A 12,688-nucleotide genomic window follows, 5' to 3' on the forward strand; every position below is an offset into this window, starting at 1 on the left:
CCAAGAACGTCCTTTCTGTAATATTTTAAACATGCCGCTATAGTCGCTTATTGGATCATTTGCGCAGTCGCTCGCTCTTAAAAACACTGTTTGGTCCGGGGTTCGAAAACCTGTAAAACCGCGACCTCTAATCACTTCTTGAGTATCTGACCACATATCCATAATCATGTAAAAAAAAGAGGGAAATGTCGAAAGTTTAATGCAGTTGCACTCGTCCAGGAAGAAACACATGTAAACAAACTGCAATGAAACTTGCCATCGGCGCCAACAGGGGTAAAAACGATGACTCAAAATTTTACGACAGCAGCGTTGGAGAGTTCATAGAAACGCAGGACCAGCTTTTGCAACAGTAAAAGCGTATACCCACAACAACATGCGATAGAAGTCCCGTGAACGCGTTTTTAGAAATATCGCGATGAGGATGTAGTATTCGACAACCTGGCGGTTAAATGGTACCGCTATATTCGACCGACGTCCATTCTTTTTGTCTGGAAAAATGCGGCCAATTCCCTAATTGTCTCAATCATGCCAGTTTATGATTGCGGTAATTAGTAACTTGTTTACTGAATTTTGAAATGTATAAGAGATTAGGAGGGAATGTGTTGGTGAGGACCGGGATGGCCACCGTTATTAACGACTTGCAAGTGCACGCCTTGTTCAGTAAAGTAGGGGCAGGAGAGAGAGAGAGAGAGGGGGGGGGGGGTCGAGTGAAAAATCATTTGCAGCGAAATGGGTTTGCTCTGTGTGTGCGGCTGATGCCGTGAATGATTACTTAAATGATGTAAAAGACCCAGCAAATATACCTAATGTCTTCACTGGGCCTTGGCATGATGTGAAAAGGCGTCAGCAGAAACTGCAGCAGCCACGATAAGTCAAAAGTTCTGCGAAATCTGGATCCTGGGAAGATATAAATGCCACCGTCGTCATTAGGCTTCTGAAGAGGCCTCCAGCACGAAGGCGTCTCTCATGACTTTCAGAAAAAGAAGAATAAACTTTGTTTTGCCAAGAATGGAGTGAAATTAGAGGAACGGGAGTCGAATTCGACAGTCCCTCCCATCTGCTTTCCCTGTTCCTTGCGTCCACCTCTCACCCTTTAGCCATCCTATTAATCCGGGTGGTCGACCGCTTGTCGCTTCCCCCCTGCTTTTAATTTGGGCTATCTTGGGAACGAAGTTTGTTTTCTTCACGGCAGAAAGTTATAATTACTGGTTAATTCGGGGTTTTATCAGTTCTCTCTTGTCGGAAAGGGCTAATCTATAAGCTCCAACGATATAAGTCAACGATTTAGCCCTGGTCAATGCTCCCCCCCCCCCCCCCCCCCCGTGTGTGCGAGCCAAACACACCGAGGGTATCATCATCGTCATCATCAAATGACGCTCACTTCCCCCACCCCTAAGCGTTACACCTGACATCCTTGTATTGACGGCTGCTCGGATGTCAAATTTGGTTGTTTAGGTTAATGAGTCCTCGTAAGGCGTCTGTGCCGCACTTTTTCTGCCAGCAAGGCACTGAAGCTGGCTTCAAATTAGCCAAGGGCGTGCGTTTAACGAAGACGTGGAGTATTTTTCCGTCTCCAACAGTATAACCAGCCATCGTAACCTAATTTCAAGCTGGGGTTTGGGGATGACGTTATTGCCTTAAAGAGGATTACCCGCGGCGCAAACTTCTGCACTTGAGAAGACTTCAAGATGGATGACCAAGAAATTGGAAGGAACGTCCAACAAGCAACCAGTAGAATAACGTGTATCTTTTGGTCGAAGAACACTGAAAGAAGTTATAGAAACACACTTATTTTGTACTAATAGTCTCAAAGCAGACTAGGACCTACAAAAAGTGACTGGTCGAGCGTAGTATGGTTCTCACTGGGAAAAAGAAAGAGCACACGAATACTCGCTGCTCGAATACGGGCGGGGGCGTATTATAAGCGGGACGATCGCCCTAGAAGGGTGGCTAAAACGGGGATGGGTCCCGAGGCGCTTTCCGCCGCAGCCCGTGTTTGCTCGTGCATATGAAACGGCGCTCCCGGGCCTTGACCCACCGCCGCGGTGATGTAACCCTGCAGGATCGTTTGCACGGTATGTGGGCCGAAGGCCGGGATCGGAAACATCCGGCCCAGATGCGCTGCTCTCCTGGTCTCGTGAACGGAGCGCCATGGAATTATAGCTTGCAGGCAACGAGAAATCTGAGCGCAGCCGCCGTCCGTGCTATTAAAACCGCGTCATATAAACGTGTGATGCAATTCAACCGTTGAATAGCCCACCTTGTCTCTTGGTTTTACTGGTGTCGTTATCTCAGCGGATCATGGGCATTCCTCTGCAAACAGCCCTTTCTCCATACATTTTCCCCCCATGGTCGCTCAAAAATATGACAGCTTGGCGTCGGTCAGCGTTCTAAATTCGAATTTTGGGTGTTTTACGCGCACAGGCTACACCATGGGCTTTGAGGCGCGCCGTAAACGGCTCCGTATTAATTTCGATCAACTGCCGTTCTTTAACGTACGCTGAATTCTCTAAACCCGGGTGTTTTCGCGTTTGCCTCCATCAAAAGAAGGGCCGCCACGACCGGGATCAAACACGCGTCCTTGGCCTCAAAAAGATAGCGCATTAGGCACCGTGATGAACCGTGCGGAACCTAAGTCTACGTGCACTTCCAGCAACGTTCACTTTGGGTTTGTATAATATCATTATTTGAGCACTTGAGTCCAAGCCTCCAAGGAGGACACTCGCAGCGGATTTCATAGGTACCCCAGAGGATAGATAGACATGCCACTCGGCACTTGCCATGCATTGCAAGGTACTCATTGTGTCGCAATAACCTTGAGCGATGGGACCTCAAGCGCGGCAGGTGCGACGTCACGCCATGTGATCCGCTGCCGAGAGGCGCGCAGCATACGCTCGCGTGGAGCCTCGCCGCTGCCGTGCAGCGTGACAAAGCGATGGTCTAACGGCTGCTTCGGTGGCGCTTAGTCGCTCAGTCTCAACATGGATGGCACGCCGGCCGGGCCGTCCGAACGTGCGCTTCACCTTTCGCTTGTGATAGCGCTAGGTTCCATGTACTAAACCTCACCCATTTTTATAGCCAAGCTCATCTACCCTGGGCCTCCTCGATTACCAGTCCCGGATCGTCTGCGAACTGCCCGAGACGCGATCCGGCGTTTGGTTATCCACATGTATTCCAATGGAACTTCCGGTCCATTCCAAAAGAGGGAAATTACGCCAGTGTTGGCAGATTTCCGTTCGTATCTGCGATGCGCCGTTCGGGTACATCTGTCATTTCGTGTTCTTCTGACAAAGTCCGGTCATTATGAACGAGACAACCACACCATTTTGCGTTTATAGAATGACAGCTCGCAGTTTGTGCATTTCGGGTCGGTACTTTCGCGTTTTGTGGCAACACGTGGATCGTGGCAGCATACGTGTCCCACACCACATTCCGTGATTCGGGTCCGGATTTTAGACGTACGAAAATGAGGTTATTCTCCGGCGGTCCGGTAGACACACAGGGGAAATTATGCACACAGCGTGTGACTAAAAGACGTCGTTGGGCAGCTGTTCAAATATCAGCCAAGGCTAAGCCGCGTGGACCCTTGGCAGGTGGACGCACGGGGGGGAGTAGGGTGGCTCCTTGCGCTCTGCGGCTGCAAAGGGAAAGCTGCCTGGGCGGCAAAAAAAGAGAGCGAGAGAGACGAAAAAAAGCCCACTGGCGGCTGGCGACTGTTTGTCCTTGACCTTCCATATCCGAAACGCCGATAAAAAAAAAAAAAAAAAAAAAAACCAAGTTTTTTATCTTTTGTAACAGCCCTTGGTGTGCACTCCGTGTTCGCTTGACCCCCTAAAAAGCCGCGATACCCGCATCCTGCGCAGTAGGAAATAGGGGGAAGCCATGAAGCGTGGCTGCATCTGAAAGAGGGGGCTGGCAAAGAAGACCACTTCCGTGTAGGACACTAGATAGCGATATCTGGGGTTTCGGTGTAAAAACAGCCAGCGGTTCGAGGCCCATCCACAAACGAATGTTTCATTTCTTTCCGATGCCTGAACGCCAGCCCATTTCCGCCCGTAAAATACTCCCCACGCACCTGTACGTATGTCTGATAGAGTACCCCGATATAATCGATGTTGCAAATATGTTTAAATTCTGCGATAACAGATACTCTTAAAAATTTACCTCGACACAAAAATATAGATACCCCCCCCCCCCCCCCTTCCCGCTCCCCACGAGAAGACAATGTAAACGACCGTTTTTTGCCAGCAGTTGCGCAACGCCTGGCCATAGAAGCGCAAAGGCTCACGGGTACGTCATCTGCTCCCGCAACTTCCGGTTAGAAAGCTCTCCTGCCTCCCGTACGCCGGCGGCTTTCACGCGCGTGTTGTGCATTTGTCACAAGGTGCTTACCTTTCAGAGAAACTCTAGCAGGGCAAAACGTTGATATTGAATTCCCGAAGCATGAGCGTTTTTTTTTTTTTTTCGGCGAAAACAGATACATAACAAGTACACACGCCCGTGAAAGCCGCTGGCGTATACATTCGGTCAGATATTTAACTAGCGTGCGCGAGCTGCAATTTTTCAGTTATGTGACGCTCTTAGGAAAGAATAGCCTATAGCAGGCGATAGGCCTGTTTGCAACTTGGCTTCCTTCTTACGCCGCTGACGCATGAAAAGTCGCCGCTCCCAAACGCTAGTTAAATATTAAAGAAGCCAGGAGAGCTCTCGAGCCGGAAGCGGCAGGACACCGCGGGTGAAAACAATGTACCCATGAGCCTTTGCGCTTTTTACCGGTAACCTATACGATAGACTGATTCCTACGCCGCTGCAATGGCAGCTGGTGGAAGTCCTGAGAGGGGGACCTCGTTGTAGCGGCCATCGTCGTGATGACAAGAATGTTATTGATAAGCATCATGGCCGAAGATAAACCGCGGTACACGCCACTCAAGTAGCAAAAAAGAGAAGAAGTGAACCTGATGCGTAACATGCCGGCAATGCGAAAGCAGAAAAAGCGGCGACAGCAGCCAGACGGATCAAGCGCGCTGAAATAATGTGGTGATTTTTATGTATGCCGAGGACAAAAAAAAAAAATCTATCGAACTCCTACTCTTGGTCTTAAACTTTAAAAACTCGGCTCAAATGTTGATTGATTGATTGAGGCGATGAGGCGCGCCGTAGTGGAGGGCTCCGGATTAATTTTGACCACCTGGGGATCTTTAACGTGCGCCGAAATCTCGTACACACGGGTGTTTTTGCTTTTCGCCTCCATCGAAAAGCGGCCGCCGCGGCCGGGAATCGAACCCGCGACCTCGGCTCAAATGTGATTCCGTCCATGGCGAACAACCGAATGACAATAAAGTGTCTAAGCTACATTGCCTACAAAACACAATGAAGCTTTCCTGTCTGTGCTGGCAATTTGGGCATTCATCGAGGAAAACATTAGAAAGCATGTTCACGGGCTTCGTATAACTGGCCTGCTAACCGATGTGGCGCCACTGCACTGCACAAAAAAAAAAAAAAAAAATCCCGGCCCATCTCCACTAGCGAATCCTGGGGAGGGGCGAAGCAAGCAGTGTATAAGCGTACTCCTGGCGCTATGGCGTTTTTGCCAACGGAGATTAAACAGCTGGAGGTAGAGGTCTCTTGTATTTGTCTGTTGTCTTTGAAGTACGAAGCTCTATAGCGCGAGGCGTAAATGAGTGCCCCAGTGTTTTTTTAGTACGCTTTCCGTTCTAGCGCGAGACGTAAAGGAGTTTCCCGGTGTTTTAGTACCGTGACTACATGAGACGAACGACGACGACGACATGAGACGCCAACAGACCCCTAAGGGGCTTCGCCCCTAAAATCACGTACAGTTAGCCTTAACAAGTTCAACTTGTATTCGTCGTGCCACAAAAAGGCCAGCTGCGTACCCACTGAGCTGTGTGCAAAATAAGATTCACAATGCGGTTACTATGGGAACATCTCTATTATCGCCAGAGCGGAGAAGCTGGTAGGGCACCACAGCTGTGCACCTTTGTCTTACGGCTTCCTGGAATGTTCTGCGGGTACGGGCGCTCATCACTCGGCGGAATTGAATGCACGAGTTCGGGATAGAAAATACGAGTTCAAACTGCCACGCCGACACCGCAACTAGACTGCGACGCGTTCTGTAGTGGAGGGATACGGAGTAATAAGACCGCCTAGACGGTGTGCACCGAAAAAAAGAACACCGACTGCGTTGGTTATAGGCACACAGCATAAGACGGCCACCGCGGCTTGTAATTGGCGCGATGCATGACTTAGTCTACCCCGGCGGAAACAGAGAGCTGTCAACTTTTGTGTCCCGTCGCGCGCGCTTGGGCAACCTGGAGCAATTACTTCGTGGCTCTGCAGCAACCGAGCGCAGTTCCGTTTTGTTCGCAGCAGGTAAGGGTTTCCCCAGACGCTGCTTCGTTAGCTTAGTTTGCAGTTGAGATGCAGTTGCAACGCTTTCAAGATGCTCACATTTGCTAGACATATTGCGGCGTCGCTTGCTTCCGCACATACGTACGTAGCAGGTGAGTAAATTACGCCGAATTTACTACTATGCCGATCATCCGTCACGTGGTTCTGGTCCTGAGTCAGCAGCAGCGAAGAGTAAGAGCCAATAACAACGCTTATAATGGGTACAATTACAAACGCACAAAAAAGCGCAAGAAGCAACGTAGCTAACACAAAGTGGAAAGGTGTAACGTGAGAAGGCATAGCAACCGGACCCGCTGATCACGCGCCGTCGCGGAGGCAGAATGGCCACTTTCGAAACAGTAGCACCCGTCCACGTGCACCCGTCTTCCGACGACGCTGATTCACGAAGAAATGTCGCTGTAGTCGACGTTGAAGCCTCGTTGGAAGAAGGCCGCGTTACGTCAACTTCACAGCCGCTGTGGCATCGTGACGTTCAAACGTGACTAGTGTGTTGATCCAGCATTGCCAGGGTACTCAAACGATGAAAGGAGCATCGGAAGAAAACATGTTTCTCTACTTTTCTGCTCTAAATTGTGTCGTCGTTCAAACGTGACTAACGCGTTGATCAAGCATTGCCAGAGTACTCAAACCATGAAAAGAGCATCGGAAGCAGTAGCGGTCCCAGAGATTGGTTTTGAGGAGGGGAGGGCGAGGCGAATAAAGAATCGCTCCCCTTCTTGCGCCAATTCTGCTGAAGTGGTGATAACCATGGAGGCGTGTGCGCGTATGCGGTGCAACCCGCTGGGATTTAACTTCGGCAAGTGGAATGCTTAAAAAAAACTAAAAATAAGAAACTGTGGACCTCTTTCGGGGGGGGGGGGGGGGGGGGCGACCGCACCCTTTGCCTCCCCCCCCCCCCCCCCTGGCACCGGCACTGATCGCTACTTTTCTCTATTTCTCTACTTTTCTGCTCTAAATTCTCTCGAACCTTCATCCACGCCACTAGCGCTGTAAAAGCTGTGACGGTATCCATAGTATCACTAAATAAAGGCTAATTTAGGGTTCCCAGACAGTTTATCGAACGCCGTTTTATCGAAATTGTGGTTTTGTGTCTTTCACTGTGATTTTCAGTGTTTATTTAGTTATAATCGCCATTTGACTAACCCGTAATCTTCAGATAGTATCGTTCGATGTTGTCTCTGCCGTGTATTACATGGAAGAGCCTGTCCTTGCATATGCTGACACGTCTTTCCCGCCGTTTTGTTGTTTCCGAGCACCTCTCTGTTCTACCAGCACTTTTTTTTTTAAATGTGTTCATTGATAGCTCCCGTTTGGGTGGTGGGGGTGAGTGTATGTTTCTATTTTTATATTACAAAACTTGCCGATATATTTGCAACCCTAACCCTGTGCGTTCAGGGTCCCCAGGTGGTCAAAATTAACCTGGAGCTCTCCACTACGGCGCGCCTCATCGTCTGTGTAGCGTAGGCGCGTTAAACCTCATAATCAATCTAACCCCGCGCGCGATATTTCTTAGGTGTGTATCAGTGTATTTATGTTGGTATTGCCAAATATATACCTTTCGCAATGGTTCACTATCACGTGTTCCGGAGTCTTGTCTTCTCTCATTTTTTCTAGTCACGTGGTTTGCACACCATTCTTACTTATTTGCGTCTTGGAAAATATCCTGCCAAGAACGTTGAAACACTTAGAGGGAAAAAAAAAAGGGAGGGGGGGGGGGGGGTGTTACTGTCAAAGTGAGGCCCTGACAGGTGGAGAGACCATGAGCACTGGTCGTGTTCTGTGGCCGCCTTGCCCGCTACCCCGAACTGCGCCAGGCAAATGCTGCGTGACCAAAGGTAATTTTTTAGCAGAACTCTGGAAGCATCTTAGTTCGCTCCTCCAGCACCGAAAATGTGTTCAAATGGTAGAACAGGTGCAACCAAAAGCAAGTTGGGGGAAACAAAGTCACAAAAACAAGAAGGGGTGCTACGGCAGTCCTGACACCATGGCGTATACGGCGGCGACAGCGCCATGAGTAGAGATTTCCCTGAAAAAAAAAAAGAAGGGGGGACAAATGGCCTGGGTAAAAAAAAAAAAAAAATGAACTGAAGCGCGTGGGCTCAAAACCCGTGTCATGCTGAGGTGCAAAGATAGGACGAGAAATGACAACTTTGTAGCCAACTTTTTTCTCGTTGGTTCTAAGCAGTGCGTTGAGAACAGAAGAACAGGGCTTAATAACCTCGTAGCAATGCTACTCCATGCCGGTAAAGAATTAAGATTGCAGAAGTCGGATGGGACTTTTGCTGGCTGCTTCCCAGGCGGATTTTTGACATTGGACGTGCACAAACGCGAAGAAGTGCTTTGCTCATGTACAACAGACGCGGCAAGATAATTAGAATTATGTGCCGACACAAAAGCGGAGCGTAAAAAAAAATGTAGGAAGCATATCGCTGCACTCTAGCCTATACGCCACGATGCCGTGACATGCTGCGGATCAGAGGGAGGCCTAGAGAAAGAAGGAGATTCGTTAGCAGTCCCACCTGCGCAATGAGCAGAGCGAAATATTTGTGGAGGCAAAGCCTGCGCATCACACACATAAAACAAAAAGCACGCAGGAAATAAAAGGAAGCTACTATAAATACTACACATTTTGGTAAATAATGAAGACCCGCTTTGGAGGGAAGATTGTCTAATTACATAGCATGGAGGGAACTAAAAAACGTACTGCAAATTTTGTTAGGTGAAACGGCTTACAAAAACATTTTCGGACCCCCTTATTTAGCGGCTCTATGGGGAGGCCTATGCACCGGCCGCGCATTGTTAATTGAGACGTTGCTTTTTCTTTAAATGGCATGGATGCGTACGGAGCTTCGCCGCCTTGCTAGAAGGTCCCGATTGAAAACGATGACACGCGTCGAAAGGAAGTCCGAATCGGTTTGTGTCCGGCTGCAAAGGCGCACGGAACCTGGCAAAGGTAGCGAACGAGTGCACGTGCGGTTTGCTATGCATGATGAAATGCTCTTTGGGAGATCAGATTAGCCGCGATGAGATCTTGGCGGCCGCCTATTACGGCGGTCACTGCAGCCAGCCACTGTGCGCACTATTCAACGCGTGGAATTAAAGCCATGCCAGCTGGCCTAGTGGGAACTCTGCCACGCCGCATCCAAACAGTGCGCGCCGTGGCATTCGAGTGCAGGGAAAGCTTCAGCTAACTTGTGTAATGCCGATTGCAGCCACTCCATCTTCTCGACCTTTCAAAATAGTTCCTTTCTTTTAATGCAAAGTATCGCTTTGTTGCATTGTGGGTAGCGGCAATGACTTGTTACCGCATATGCTGTTGGAAGCATCGAAAAGAGCGGATAAGTCCTTCAAAAGTACACGCCTAAACGTGGCTGGCTTAGCCTGTACTAGAAAACGCGCCACCCGCTCTCAACGTCGGTATCGCATTGATAAAATAATTCACAGCCTCTCGGCAAGGGATTGATTGATTGTAGGGTTAAACGCGCCGAAGCAACGCAGGCGATGAGGCGCTCCGTAGTGGAGGGCTCCGAATTAATTTTGACCACCTGTGGATCTTTAACGTGCGCGGAAATCTGGTACACACGGGTGTTTTTGCTTTTCGCCTCCATCGAAAAGCGGCCGCCGCGGCCGGGAATCGAAATCGCGTCCGGTAAGGGAAGCAAAGAAGTACGAATTACGGTTAATGATCACATGACAGATGCTTGTTTCCGAATCAACAACCCAAAGTATTTCATTTCCGCAAACACACGGCTCCTGGATAAAGCCTATAGCATAGACAAGAAATCTCAGAAATCGCGACCACGGGTGTCTGCCGGTCGTGATACGAGAACACGCTTCCGCTCTATGTTGTATCTTTACTGACTCACCCTTGCAATCAGCTGGTAGCGCGATGGCAAATCATTTCGACGATGAGTCACGACTGAGCGGCGCCGCTGCACGCGGCACTTCATTTATTTATTTTTCCGCAGGGCGCGGGTTTGCGTACTGTGTATATTTCGAATGAGTAACGCACTTATTGAATTTTGTGCACTATACAATAACGTATTACGGAAGGAATTAGTGGTCCTCTCTAATTACTCTAAACTGTCCCAATGTTCGGTGTTTACCTTTTTTTTTTTTTTTTTTTTCTGGAGGAGTGTCTACAGCGTGGGTTACCAGAGCGTCCCCAATCTACGAAGGCCGGCGCAATGCAAGACACGCTTTCTATAGGAATTATTTAACACAGCCGCATTGCGCGGTCACCCACACAGCATAACACAAGGAAGCCCAACAGAAGACAACAGTGCAATCCCTGCCCCACCACCGTCTGCTACCTTATGTTTTTCGCGGTTTACACATGAACTAGATAAATTCCATCTGGACGCGCGAGAATATTTTCAGCGTCACTTCGGCTGAGTGCGCGAAACCGTTTTCGTTGAAAGACAAAATGAAATGAAAGCGAGTGTCCGACGGAAGGCCGTCTGGTCGGGATAAAACATTAGGATAAAATGGACGAATACCGAAAAAATAAAACCGTCAACTTTTTTCGAATCTAAACAACACCCGGGACGTCTCGGCTTCGCTACGGAAGCGCTTTTCACAACTGCCCTTGTTCGACGCCGTTAGATGATGGGTGGTGGGCGACTTACCCGGGTGCTGCGCCATCTCCTCGAGCATTTTGTTGCGGAAGTCCTCCAGGTGGGCGCGGGTGACGATGACATCGTGCTCGCCGAACACGTCGTCTCCAGGCCTCATGATCGGCATGGTCAATCCTGCTTCCGACGCCTCGCTGCTTCAAGCGCTCGTCTGTTTCGCGCCGCCGCCGGGGCAAAGGAGAGCGGAAGTGAAGGCGGCCAATGCCGGCCCGAATAAGAAACCAAGTTCGCGCGCGACGTGCCGATCTCGCCCTCGAGGCCCGCCGCACTTCTTTATACTGGCCGCCAGCAACCGAGGAGAGCACCCGGAGTACCAAGGTCGACACGCCGCCGACGCTGCAAGCGGCTGCGGAACACCGCGCGCACGCACGCACGCACGCGGAGCGCCGGGGTGGTGACTGACGCGCTGACGTCACCCGTCACGTGACGCCTGCCTCCCCTCTGTTTGCTTGGCAGGCTGCTGCCCTCACCACTTCCTCTGTTGTTTACATGCTTACTTCTCTTTGCCCACATTTTTTTCCGCCGTATGCTTTCTCCCCACGGCACGGCCCACCGATTTGGCCCTTTCGCCTTCACCGGTTCGCGCCGAGGTTGTTGGCTTCGTGAGCTCCACAAGTATTGCTTCTGCTCTGCCGCCTCGGAAGGAACGTCGGGGAGTTTGCGGTACGCAGTTGCTGTTAGGGCGTGGGAAAAACCTGCTAAAAGCGTTTTGCGGCTTTTTTGTAAATCTAGGAAAGAATCGTTCAAGAGGAGGGCTGACATAATGCCGCTTGTAACTGTTCCACCCAGTGCACTCTGTGCACGAGAGCATTCGTAGGTTGTTTCATGCACTTGCGGGCTGAAGTACAAATTAAGAAAAAATGGACCCTTTTCCAGTGTTACGCTAGGATCGTGCAGAACCCAATGAGATGAATGCCGGACACACACACACACACAAGACGGAATGTATTTACAACATATTTAGCCACTCAAGGAAATGAAGGTAACTAAAAAAAACGTTCGCAAAGCGGGTTCGGTTAACTTTCCACGGCAGTGGCTGTCGCTAGGCCCGCAAAACAGTTGCGTTGAGCACGACTCACAGGTACGTCTTGTTGGGGCGCAGTGGTCGTCGAGGGTGAGGGTCGCAAACTTGGCCGGCCGCTTCACGGACAGGTCGCCAACGAGCTGGTGTGGGACGCTCCGGAACACCTCCGCGACCAAGCACACCAGGCCCGGAAGTCGTGGCCAGGTCTTAGCAACCCGGCGGTCCGAGCAGGAGCATGGAGCCGCTGACGCACCACGAACGTCAGCCTCGCAGCAGCAGAAACCCTGGCTCGAGCCGGAACGTGACGACGCGGCAGAGCCTTGCTATCACTCGTGCCCGAGCCGCACCCAGACGGAAGCTCGCCTTGGTCACCGATGGCGACGGTCTCGTAGCGGACGGCACGTCGACCGGACGTCTGACGTGGGAATGCCCAGTCCAACCGTGCCCTGTCTCGGTCGCCCTGCACTTCCCGGGTTCGCAGCGCTTGCTCGCTGTTGTTGTTGTTGTTGTTGTTGCGCCTTTAGGTGTGGCACATACCCAATCAGGGGATCGGCCAATCAACAGAGGATGGTTAAAATGAATGAAATTCTTTTCTAATCAC

General features: G+C 50.3%; 1 protein-coding gene across 1 annotated transcript in view; it reads right to left on the reverse strand.

Annotated features, from left to right (window-relative positions):
- LOC144170517 (motile sperm domain-containing protein 2-like) overlaps positions 1-11,451 on the reverse strand; it is a 61,207-nt gene extending 49,756 nt beyond the window's left edge. The window contains exon 1 of the mRNA XM_077700365.1: positions 11,058-11,451. Coding sequence (XP_077556491.1) covers positions 11,058-11,172 — 115 coding nt within the window. The 5' untranslated portion in view covers positions 11,173-11,451. The remainder of the gene's footprint in view (positions 1-11,057) is intronic.
- Positions 11,452-12,688: the final 1,237 nt, after the last annotated feature.

The sequence above is a fragment of the Haemaphysalis longicornis genome, unplaced genomic scaffold (assembly GCF_048455015.1).
Source record: "Haemaphysalis longicornis isolate Haplotype H1 unplaced genomic scaffold, Haemaphysalis longicornis Haplotype H1 scaffold_2, whole genome shotgun sequence".
NCBI classification, from domain to species: Eukaryota; Metazoa; Arthropoda; class Arachnida; order Ixodida; family Ixodidae; genus Haemaphysalis; species Haemaphysalis longicornis.